The sequence below is a fragment of the Nasonia vitripennis genome, unplaced genomic scaffold (genome assembly GCF_009193385.2).
Source record: "Nasonia vitripennis strain AsymCx unplaced genomic scaffold, Nvit_psr_1.1 unplaced0148, whole genome shotgun sequence".
NCBI lineage: Eukaryota > Metazoa > Arthropoda > Insecta > Hymenoptera > Pteromalidae > Nasonia > Nasonia vitripennis.
The window spans coordinates 1,223,058-1,235,344 of NW_022279927.1; the positions used below are offsets into that span (position 1 = coordinate 1,223,058).

Below are 12,287 nucleotides of genomic sequence, written 5' to 3' on the forward strand. Positions count from 1 at the left end.
TCTGTATAGATTCTACAACGACACCCGGAGATTCTACCTGTTGACCTCCAAAACCTTCTAAAACTGAGCGAATGCTATTTACTTTGTAACCTGCGCACAAAACAGCTGTAGACTTTATAGTACACACCGTTGCGCCCATATCTATAAGTGCTGTAGTTTTCAATAAGCCTATTTTTACCTCACGCATGAATTTATTTCCTAAGTTAGACGTATTTACACTATTTACAAGGCGTTTACATAAATAACACGTAATCTCTCGTTTCGGCTTTGTACATTCAAGCGAAATATGTCCGATTTGATTACAATTGTAACACTTTACCGCAGCATCGCGTGTCTCCTTCGAATTCCCCTTATCAGTGGCTCCTGAGTCTTATCAGTGGCTCCATCTCTCGCTGTTGACGTGAAGTTCCCCGACGCTGAGACGCCGCCGACGCCGTTGCTCGTTCCGTCCGCTCTCAAAGATTTCGTGGAATTACAACGCGAACTAAGTCTTGTAGAATTTCATCACTCGTTAAATAACTTTTACCTAAAATATGTTGCGATAATTCTCTTGACCACAAGCCAGCTGCTACCTCATCGATGAGGACGTAGGGAACGGGAGAAAACAACTCGGGAAAATGAAGCTAGTCCCGATTAAAGTAAAACAAAATAATAATACATTGTGCGGACAATATTTCCTCTATACAAATGTGCGCCGAGTCACATCCGTGTCGACTCGGCGTGGAGAGTATCTCGCAAAGCTTCCGCGCGCGAACGAGAAGGTCGTTACTTGGTGCCACTGCACCAAGTGGCAAAGCTGTAGCCGCTGCTACTGCTGACACGATACAGAAAAAGGGCCCAGCCCTACTTACTCGCAGTCGCCGTTCTCGGTAGGCGCACACCACATACTCACACACACTCGGCGCGGGTGGTGTTGCTGGCTCACTCGCTGGAGCTGATGTCCTCTCGTTCGGCCGCTGATCGACAGGCCGGGCCGTCCTTGCTTCTCGTAGCAGGAGTTGGCTTGGACGTCCTTTCCTCGCGATCACACACACACACACATACACACACACACACTTACTCTCTCGCACGCTATCGGTCGTCGCTCGATGCAGTCAGTCTAACACACGAGAGCTGTCGCGTTCGCACCTATGGCCGGAGGCTATCTGTCCGTCCGACGGACCGCAACTTATACGCAAGGCGCAGAATCTTGTGTCGCGTTTCAATGATGCGCGAATCCACCCGATTTCGCACCTCGTTACAAATTCAATTAGAGTTCCCTAGTGCATTATGTGCGTTATTCGCCTTTATTGGAATTCATCATAATCCTATTACCACAAAAGAATTATATGAATAATATAAAAATTACTTTTATCACCCTAAAGATGATAAAAATATTGGTGAAAATGTAGCACTTAATAGAATTAAGAGAAATTTGCAAATAAATGGATATTTCTTAAGTGATTTTAATTTACCCGTTATAAGTACATGCATAGAAGAATATAATGATGAAGTAACACTATATATACAAACATTATAAACTAAATGAGTTACAAATAAATGTTGAATCTTTAAAATTTAATCAGAAAAATATATTTAACGAAGTTTTAAAAAATTTAAATAGTAAACATAATAACTGCATTTTTATTTATGGGCCAGGAGGAAGTGGGAAAAGTTATTCACTCAATGTTTTAATAGATCATTTAGAATATTTTAATATACCATTTTTATGTGTAGCTTGGACAGGCATTGCTGCAAATTTATTAAATAATGGCAAAACGGTATTTAAATTGCCAATTAATACAAGTAAATGCACAACATGTAATGTAAAAACTAACTCAAATAATGGTGAAAAATTAAAAGATGTGCAAATTATAATATAGGATAAGCTATCAATGACACCAAAATTTGCTTCTAAAGCTGTCGATCGTCTTCTTCAAGATATATGTTATGAGAAAAAAATATTTGTTGGTAAAACTATATTAGTGTCTGGAGATTTCACACTAACATTACTTGTTGTTCGTCATGGTAGTCGTACAGAAGTTATTGAAAATTCTGTTAAATATAGTCATTTATGGATAAATTTCATACGCATGACACTAAATGAAAATCTTCGTGTTTCCGACAATGATAATAATTATAAGCAATGGCTATTAAATGTAGACGACGGAAAATGTAAAAATTCTTATGAAGAAGAACATCAATTGTTTGACATTCCTGTCGATATAATAACGGAAGAAAAGGATATTATAACTGAAATTTTTGACGAGAGATAAAAACAGACGATAAAACATTGTGATAAAGTTATTTTGGTTCCTAATAATAGTGATATAATCTCTATAAATAATAAAATTTTAAACATTGTAGAAGATCAAGCTGTCAAATACTTAAGCAGATGTTATGTTACCGACAGAATTTTTTAATTCATTAACACCTAATGGACTTACACCACATAAATTGGTATTAAAAGTTGGAACCATTGTAATACTTTTGAGAAATTTAAATAATAATGAAGGTTTTGGTAATGAGACAAGGTAAGCAGTTAAATGTTGGGTATGAACAAGCAGATGTCTGCTTGATAGAGAATGGCAGACCCAACGCAGAGCTACGCGGCTCAACGCCCCCCTCTCTATACCGCGAGACGGCTAGCGCCGACTTCGCTGTACGGCGGCGGCACTTTCTTCGCCTTGTGCACTTGAGCGGTTAACACGCGTTTTAGCTTGTCTGTTCGATTACTTTGTTATCCTAATTATATTATCTTATAACAGCTTGACTACGTTTGTAATCATCATCAATAGATGATTAGATTGAGGTGCTATCAATAAATAGTGATTTATTGTGGAATCCTGCGTACACATCATTTCCTCCCAGGCATGCATGGTCTGAGCACATTCTAGTCTAAACATTTAAAAATTGTTAAAATATTCAATTCAAGCAGAAATTTTGACAAGAAAACATGTTATAAAATTGGTTTTAAAGCCAAGAATTAATTTAACACCTTCTAAAGTAAAAATGCCATTTAATATGCAACGAAAACAATTTCCTTTAAGATTATGTTTTGCAATGACAATAAATAAATCGCAAGGACAATCATATAATAAAGTTGTTATTTACTTGCCATCGCCAGTTTTTAGTCATGGTCCATTATACGTCGCTCTTTCAAGGGTTAGGCACAGACAACATTTAAAAGTGTTATTACTTATAAATGCTATAATATAAGGACTTAATACAAAAACTAAAAATAAAATTTTCACTGAAAATATAGTATACAAAGAAATTTTGTAATTTTTTAGAATTATTATAGCTTATCACAGACGCACACGTCTGCAGTGTGAGTAGCGAGACGAGTCAGCGATAAGAGTCTGCCGAGTTGTACTACTGAAAAATTTAGTTGAATATTATAACAAATATTAAGCTAAAAACTATAACTATAGTACATTGTGCAACAAGGGGAGAAAATAAGCTATGTCAAGCATGGGTATGGTGTTTAGCACGAGTCGGAGTCGAGGGCACCGAAGGCGTTCAATTTTTTTAAAAACAGGCAACCTTGGGTTAATTTTTTTCTCCCCACTTGAGCTTAAACTTTTTCGAATACGCTTGGAATTGACGATTTTCTACGCTACTTTTAGACATGAAAAATGGCCCATTTCATGCGCGTGTTGGAATAATATTATGATACTCGAAAGCATAATATTGATAAATACAATACTAAAATCCATAACAAATAATATAATAATCGGCAGCAGTATAGTAATAAATGCAGCGTTGCTATATATAACGACATATTGTAAAAAACCAGCAGCAGCATATTATTTAATGCATAGCTGGAATGCACAACAAAATTATATAATAACACCGGCACACAAAATAAAAAAAGCGCGAGAAATCAGACCTATCTATCTTTATTTTTTTCGGGTCGCTGAATTCGAATATAAGGTCAGTTAGGCCCCATCACGTCAGGGTCAAGGTCAATTGGAGGTCAAATTAAGAAGAAAAGGTTTTAAAATATTAAAATGCCACACATTTATGTTTTTTCGGTCGCTGAATCCGAATCCGGGGTCAGTTTTACCCGATCACGTCAGGTTCAAGGTCAGTTCAAGGTCAAACTGAGAAGAAATGGGTAAAAGAAATAAAAATGCCATACATTTATGTTTTTTTGGTCGCTGAATCCAAATCCGGAATCAGTTTGGCCCCATCTCGTCAGGTTCAATGTCAGTTCAAGGTAAAACTGAGAAGAAACAGTTTAAACCGATTAAAATGTCATATCAAAACTTTCCAAAAATGGAAAAAGATACCGAAAAATTGTAAAAAATCTTATTTAATCACATAATATCTTCCTTGTGTACAGAGAAAAGTTGCTTTCGGTTATTTTTTTTTCTTATTTTGCTTTTTTTCCACTAGCTTCGGTAAAACATAAAAGATTTTCGACAATATAATTTATATAATTATTTAATTACATTTTCTATCAGAAGTATGATATACGTGATCGTTAATATAGTTAACATTAATATAGGTCTTACTTAAAAGATGGATTTTACAGTTTGGAGTGCCTCAACTGACTAAATGAAAAAGCTGTGCAGTTTATGCTTTTTACTGTTAAGGTAAGTTTATTTGAATAATTCGAGTAAAAACTTTATAAAATAATTTACAATAAGATGTTGTTACGTAAGTAAATGCACTGTAAAAGATGTTCAAATGAGATGCGAATTACAAAGAGGTCACTCTTAAAGAACTTAAAATTAAGAAATATAGACGTGTGACTCTGAAGGACCGGAGAACCGAAGAAAAAATTTATTATTTTATTTAAACGAATCTGAAATTGTTACCCTTAAGTCGATATTGTTACATAAACAAGCACACTGTAAAATACGTTTAAATGAGATGCGAATTACAAAGAGATTACTCTTAAAACTTAAAGAATTTAAAATTAAGAAATATAGACAGTGTGACACTGAACCCTCCCCCCCCCCCGTTCTCCACCCCCTTTCCCACTGTGCGTGGCTGGTTTATGTCACACGTTACTATAAAATAGTATACGATACTCGTGACCTGAATGGCTCATTGCACGGCGTGTATAGCTTTCTCGCTGCGCTCGGGCGCTAACTACACGCCGTGAAATAATGGGCTATTTAAGTCACTTGTATCGTAATAGACTATTATGCTTAATATAATGTATAATATTTATGTCGTTTAATAAAGTTTCTACACGAAAAGATTTATTTTGTTCTAAAAAAAATCTGCCCTAAAAGGGAATGATGCATAATTGTTTTATTTCATAAAAAATGCATGCACTTTAAACACGCGTGTGTATGCAAAATACACATAATTTTTATAGTAAAAAAGACATTTGGTCGATATGTAACAGAAATTTGAAATTACCTGAACATCTCTAGATTTGCTTACAGTAATTGGCGCATAATAGTACCAGAGATGACCATAAGCACTACCTATATCCCCCCTTAAGTGAAAGTGGCTTTAGAAAAATGTTGTTATGGTGAAATGTTATGAAATTCAATGTTCTGATGTGAAATTTTGAATTTCATATAAATATATAACAAAATTGTTAGATGATTGATAACTGCGATTAACAAATTGTTACCTGTAAATAAGAATCATCGTGGTAAGGCGTAGTTTGGTGACATTCATTAAAGCATCCCACATTATAACCACTTGGTGGTCTTGAATCTTGAACTGCGGCAGCTGCAGCACAGCAGTCTGGTATTTGTGAAGAGTAAGATTCGTAAGGGCACTTTTCAGGTATTCCTATACTAGTGATGCGATTGGTTTGTACTGGTTGTTGATGAACTCTTTCTTGTGGACCTGTTGTAAAACCTGATCCGTGATGCATAATTTAAAATAATATTCCTCCAGCCAAACAACAATCGTTACGCTTTGATATATTTTAAAAATCATTAGTATTAGTTTTTAAAACTGAATTACACTATGTTACCTAATTGAAAGCATAGTTTGCTGTTAGTGAAATCATTATTGCATTCTATACTGCTTTAAGTAAATCAATCATCAATTTCTATGTAAAGGGAGTATTAAAAAATTCTTTGCAACTAAGACTTTTATGTTATAGTCCAATGTTAATATCCTTGGTGCATCATTAAACCTGAAAAAAAAAAAACATAAAAATTTTTCAGAAATAAAAAAAAAACTATTACTAACAATTATTAACTATACGATTTTTATGATGTTTATTGTGAGTTATGGAAAATAAATACCCCGTTATAATATTGAGCTGATTTTGTAGTTATTATTGTTAATTTTATCACTCGTGTTACTAAAATAGAAAGCGGGAGAAATGAAGCATCTCTTCAAGTTACACATATAACCCTTATTTAATGCATGAATGTTTCAGAGGTTCACCCTCCCTTTTTAAGGTTACTGCAAAAAATCACAAATTCCAATATTTAGTTACACGCATAAGGATTTACTGTGTGTGCTTCTAAAAGTTAGTCTCACTAAATGCATGTGTTATGTACCGATGCATACAATTATAAATTCGAAAGCGAGCAGCTAGTCAGTGTGTTTAAGAACTCTATGAAAAATTTTGAATGATACTAAAATCCAAGATAATTTATAAGTAAGTTTCAAACTTTTTTTTTTATTTTTGTAAGTGCTGTGACGAAGATGAAGCTTTGATATCATATTGGCGACCCATGTTGCTATTCTAGATTAGTCATTCCTTACCACAGCTTATGCAGCATTTTACAGCTTTTTTGAGCATACCGCATTTTAACTGATCTTTTTTTAGTATCTACAAACTATTTTCAGCTTTAATTACAGTACTACAGACATGTCTATTAAAAATGGATTTCAAGTCCATATTTCCCTTGCGACGTTGCAAACATCGCAGCTACGTCGATACGAGAAATCTCGGTCGATGCAGCCAAGCACTGAGTGCGCGGAAGAAACAAGCGAGTCGGCTTGTTGTTGTCGGCGGGTGAGGGTAAAAATTTTGAAAAATACAAATTAGAAAGGGTAAAGATTAGAAATTAAAAATTTATAAACTGAGATTTTAAAATAAAAAAAAATATAAAACAAAAGTGTTGAATTGAAATATTGCGAAAGGTGATATTTGTAGTTAAAAAATTGCAAAAGCGATATTTTTTGGAATTTCCAAATTTATCTTTTCAAAATTATACCTTTCCAATATTCTGGGACTTGAAATTTTATCTTTCGTTATAATTCAATTCGTAATTTTTGCCTTTCAAATCTTTATTATTCAAAATTATTACCCTCACCCCGTTGGCGCGAAAGTAAGCATCGTCAGCGCGCGCGCTGATTGGTCCTCCGCATGTCGCGAGCCAATCAGCGGGCGCTGATGCGTGGTTCGCTATCCGCGTGGACTGTGAGCTAATCGGACGTTAGCAAGAAGCACGGGCCCGATGAACTCGAGAGGAGAGTGAGCGCGAGAACGAGCGGTAAATTCGCTAGTTCTCTCGCGACCGTGCAAGAGAGGTAACGCGTTCTTCTTTGCTCGTCGACTCCAGGTCGACGATTACAGGAGATTGGGAGAGTCTCTCGAGTGCGTGTGTATTTTGCCAGAGTTAAGTGCAGCGCGTTGGCGTTAGGAAGTATCAACGCCTAGACGAGCCAGCGACTATCCTGACGAGTGATGATCAGCACGAGAGGAAGGAAGCCAGCTAGTCCAACACCATCAGCGGGAGGACTAGAGCAGCCAGCAATATATGCGTGGGAGAACCGAGGAAGCCAGCTGCAACTAGGTCCAGGAGTCCAGGAGGCGACGCACAGTGGTCTCAAAATCAAAAAAATAGGACAAATTCAGTCTTAGATCGAGTATTCAGTAAAATTCATTTTAAAAAATTGAAAACATATCTTGATGTACCTAGGAATGAAATAGGATACCGCTTTTTTTATTATAAATCCGCGTATAAGGTTAAAAAATCGATAAAGTTAATCAAAAATGTAATTATTATTTCCGCAATTTATAAAATGATTGAAAACAAAAACTAACTCTCCAAATAAGTGCAGATATATGTTTTCGGTGTATTTTTTGACGCTGAACCCGAATCCGATGTCGGAAATGCAATAAATAAAAAAACAGCCCCTAAATTAGGGCTAAAAACGCCCTGATTTCATGTAATATCGACTTATTTTTGAGAGGTGAGTAAAGATACGGGTTGTCGATGTATTTTTCGATTCTGAATCCGAAAATGCAATAAATTCACAATCTGCCTATCAAATAGAAAGCTTACTGCTAAAGTATTAATAGTTGTTTCAGTATGCAGTATGTATCATAATTTTTTTTGTCACAAATCATTTAAATTATTTTTATGCAATGATCATTAAATTTTAGGGAATTTGTTGATTTTACGAAAGATTCAGAAAAATTATTTTTTTATAACATTTAATAGAAGACTAAAATATACATTTTTAACATTGCTCATTCTCTGATTCCTCATCTGAATGTTGAGTCCGAACTGTCGAAAATAAAATATATACGTGTATAATTATATATATGCTTAATTAGGCCGTAACATGTTCAATTTTTTACGAGGCTAGTATAGGTATACATATGTGTATACATTTCTTAAATAATAATTAAAATTATAATGCACACACGCACGCGCACACATAACAAACTCACACAAGCGCACGTTTGTTTATGTATGTGTGTTTTTCAGCGAATCGGTGCGCCAGAAAAACTTCTGTTTATTGTATACAACATATATGCGGGCGGTCAAACGTATTTTGAAACATGCATCGACTTGGAGGTAATAAGCTTTGTTATAGTTTTAGTGTATTCGAGGCTTTCGAGCAGTGAAGAGCATTGATGAGCACAGGTGATACTGTCTAATTTGTCATTATCTTTGAATGCAAAGAGTGTGTATAGTAGTAGAGTATAGTATAGTGTATATAGTAGTGTTGAGCATTTAAGATTTTGTATTATCGTGTCTAAAGTGTATACAGTGATTATGAAGTGATATTTGTTTTTCTTTTAACTCGTTCAAATGTGATTTTAAATATTATTTTATGTAATTACGTTAATATTTTTTGTTACAATGAATACTATTACGGTAACAAACAACGAACTTTATGAGGCATTTATAAATTGTAAACATCTTACTGATAATCAAAGATAAAATAATGTTCTGGAATATATCACAAAAAAAATTAAAATTCAGGACGATAAAATAGATCGCATCAACATTAGTCGATATTCATCGACAAGCAACCTTATAGACCATCGATAATTAGTATAAACGATAAAAAACGACTACTTTCCGGATTATACAGGCCATTAATTTTCCAAATAAAAAAGAGACTTGGGAAAGGATTTTATAATAATTATAATGCTAAATTAGCAAAAATTAAACGAGCAAAGAAAAGCTCCATTTTGTTTAAAACTTGGTATGCATCCTGGCTGATTAAGGAATTCAAAATATCTTACAACAAAGACATCGGCGACAATGAAATAAACGACGAGTTTTACGAACCAGGCAAGTATAAATAATTAAATCATAACGGATTACCAGTACAAGGTAATAAAATGAAACGATAAATTTGTCTCAAATATTCTTGCTTGTAAAGACTTAGTAACTTTCAAGTTAACTTCTTGCTAGTAAATTATCTATAAAAACACTAAATTACAGTGTTGCGATTTTTCGAAAACGATATAACAGTACTGACTAATTTTTGCTATTATTAGATTTTATGCTAATAAGTTTGAGAATCCCTATGCTAATAATTGTGCTGTATAGCAATATAAACATACATTATTTCTTATTTACCATCAGTTAGTTATAGATATTTGATATTAAAAGTAAATTATGAAGAATACATTTATTATTCTAAGTTTTTCATTAATGCAAGTCAAGCTACAAAGAGTTAAAATTGACGTTTCGAGCAATTTTGCAATTTCTACTTATTTTGATTATTATTTATCTCCTTGATCGACCAATTTTCATTGAAAACATAAATACATTCTTGTAAAATTTTTTAAACTTTGTATTATGATTATATGATATTATATGAAAGTATGAAAATACTTTCCATTGAATAGTTGTTCGTGCTTAAAAAAAAAAGATTCGTATTTTTCAAAAATATATAACACATTTTATTAGCGCGATTATAAAGCTAATTTTTAAAAATGTAGTTTTGATAAAGTAATTTATAAATATGTTTTTAGTCATAAAACGTGGCCGTCCTTCTCTGGGAAATAATATAGATAAGAGAAAAATAAGAGAAGCAAATTAATATTTAAATTAATTCAAAAAATGGTTTATGCTGCGAGAGACAAAAAATTATGTCAATGTTCCGATTTTTAGGTTAAAGTAATATAATTAAATAACATTAATAACGCTTTACATGCGTGCCAATATTGATTCTACACTTATGTGATCATCAATCTTGCTTCACTCGAGCAACAAACCTCACGTTCTCGTAGAATCAACTTTTTCACGTTTTATCGAAATATACTATTAACATCCTACTCTAAAAAAGAGAGAAATCATCATTATATGCATTCTCTGATTGGTTGTCGATTGGCCAATAAAACGAGATATATGGCGGAACGCGCGTGATAGTTTGTTTCTAACCTATAAAAATGTTAAATATAATCAGAGCGTGCGGAGCGCGCATTAATCTTGCTTACAATAAATTAAAAATGTAATATTATTTTTTTAGGTTTTGATGAAATCTTGTTGCGCAAATTTCAAACTCTTCTTGGAGTTTTGTCATCTCAAAAAAAAATTGACGTTAATGTCTTTAAAGATTACTGCAAACTAACGGCAATGCGATACGTAGAATTGTATCCTTGGTATTACATGCCTCCTTCGATACATACATGGTCATTTAATTGTACAGGCAGTAGTTCTTCCTATTGGCATGTTTTCCGAAGAGGCTCAGGAATGCAAAAACAAAGACATTAAACGTTATCGAGAGAACCATAGTAGAAAAACATCAATGTACTAAAGTAAAATTTATAAACGCCCCAAATAAAAGTTTGTGATATCATTACCCTGATACAAGTTATAATGCATACTCTCACCCCTGGTAGAAATTCAAATAGTTAAAATGGCCAGGAAACTAATAAATGGCTATGAAAAGTACCCCGAAACTAGTCTGCGATAAAACGCTTTTTCTCACATTTTTTTAGTATTTTATGGAATCAACATAACCTCAAAACCATGATATTGATGTAACTCTTGCATTGTACACTAAATACAAAGAGACATACAAATTTCGATCGGTTATTAAACTGTTTATACAACTCACAGTCAATTAAAGACGTATACGTACAACTTCCAGAGATATTCATGATTTTTCATTTTTTCATCTTTTCGGCCAAGTACATTTTGCATAGCGCTTTTACAGCCATTAACTGGCTATCATTTATATTTTGCTTTAGCCAATCCAATCTATGTTTACAAGTTTGGAAATACTTAAGAAAGGTTTGAAAAAGCGATTTATCACGGGGAGAAAAATGGTCCATTTTTCGCCTATTTCTTCCCATATATAGTATTTACTAGCTTTTAAATGAAGTCGATTTCTACCAGGGCAAAAGAGTAAAAATAACATAAAGTTTAGTAATTTTATAAACTAATAATACTATATTAAACAAATTTGTCATATAGCTAGTGAAAAAGAAAGTTTAAGAATAGGTCTTTTTCATAATTAACATCTAGAATAGTAATTCTACAATTTTCGTAAGTGTATACACACGTCAAAATCTGATTGGTTTAAATAAGATAAGAGTAGAATATAAACAATGATATTTTTAAAATAAATTTTTAGCTTACATAGTCAAATATGTAGCCATTTGTATAAAAATAGATTATTTTACTTGTAGTATCATAGTGACAAAAATAATTTTTATGATGGTATAATAGTATAATTGCCCTCAACATAACACCTAATCAAATAACAAAATACATTTACTAATGTATGAATATTTACAGAACGGAAACGAACATGGATACATTTAAAAGACTGTTATTGAGTTCCGATGAGCTGATATCGCTAAGTCGAAAACTACCAAAAAAAAAATCATCAAAAATTATCTGCTGAGATGAAAAGTTTATTGGTGTACGATAGCGAAGATGAGGAATCAGAGAATGAGTCATGTTAAAAATGTATATTTTAGTCTTCTATTAAATGTTATAAAAAAATAATTTTTCTAAATCTTTTGTAAAATCAACAAATTCCCTAAAATTTAATGATCACTGCATAAAATTAATTTAATTGATTCGTGATAACAAAAATTATAATAAATACTGCATACTGAAACAACTATTAAATAATTTAGCAGTAAGCTTTCTATTTGATGGGCTGATTGT

General features: G+C 33.2%; 1 protein-coding gene across 11 annotated transcripts in view; it reads right to left on the reverse strand.

Moving 5' to 3' along the window:
- The window catches only part of LOC107982149 (dipeptidase 1), a 662,392-nt gene that overhangs the window by 613,429 nt on the left and 36,676 nt on the right, over positions 1-12,287 (reverse strand). For 10 of the 11 annotated variants that reach the window (XR_004345325.1, XM_032602224.1, XM_031933340.2 and 7 more), the window contains one exon: positions 5,579-6,094. Coding sequence is in view for 9 of the 11 variants with exons in the window: in XM_032602224.1 (XP_032458115.1) it covers positions 5,579-5,827 (249 nt within the window). In the remaining 2 variants the exon portion in view is untranslated. The remainder of the gene's footprint in view (positions 1-5,578; positions 6,095-12,287) is intronic. The other variant, XM_032602226.1, reaches the window with a different exon arrangement.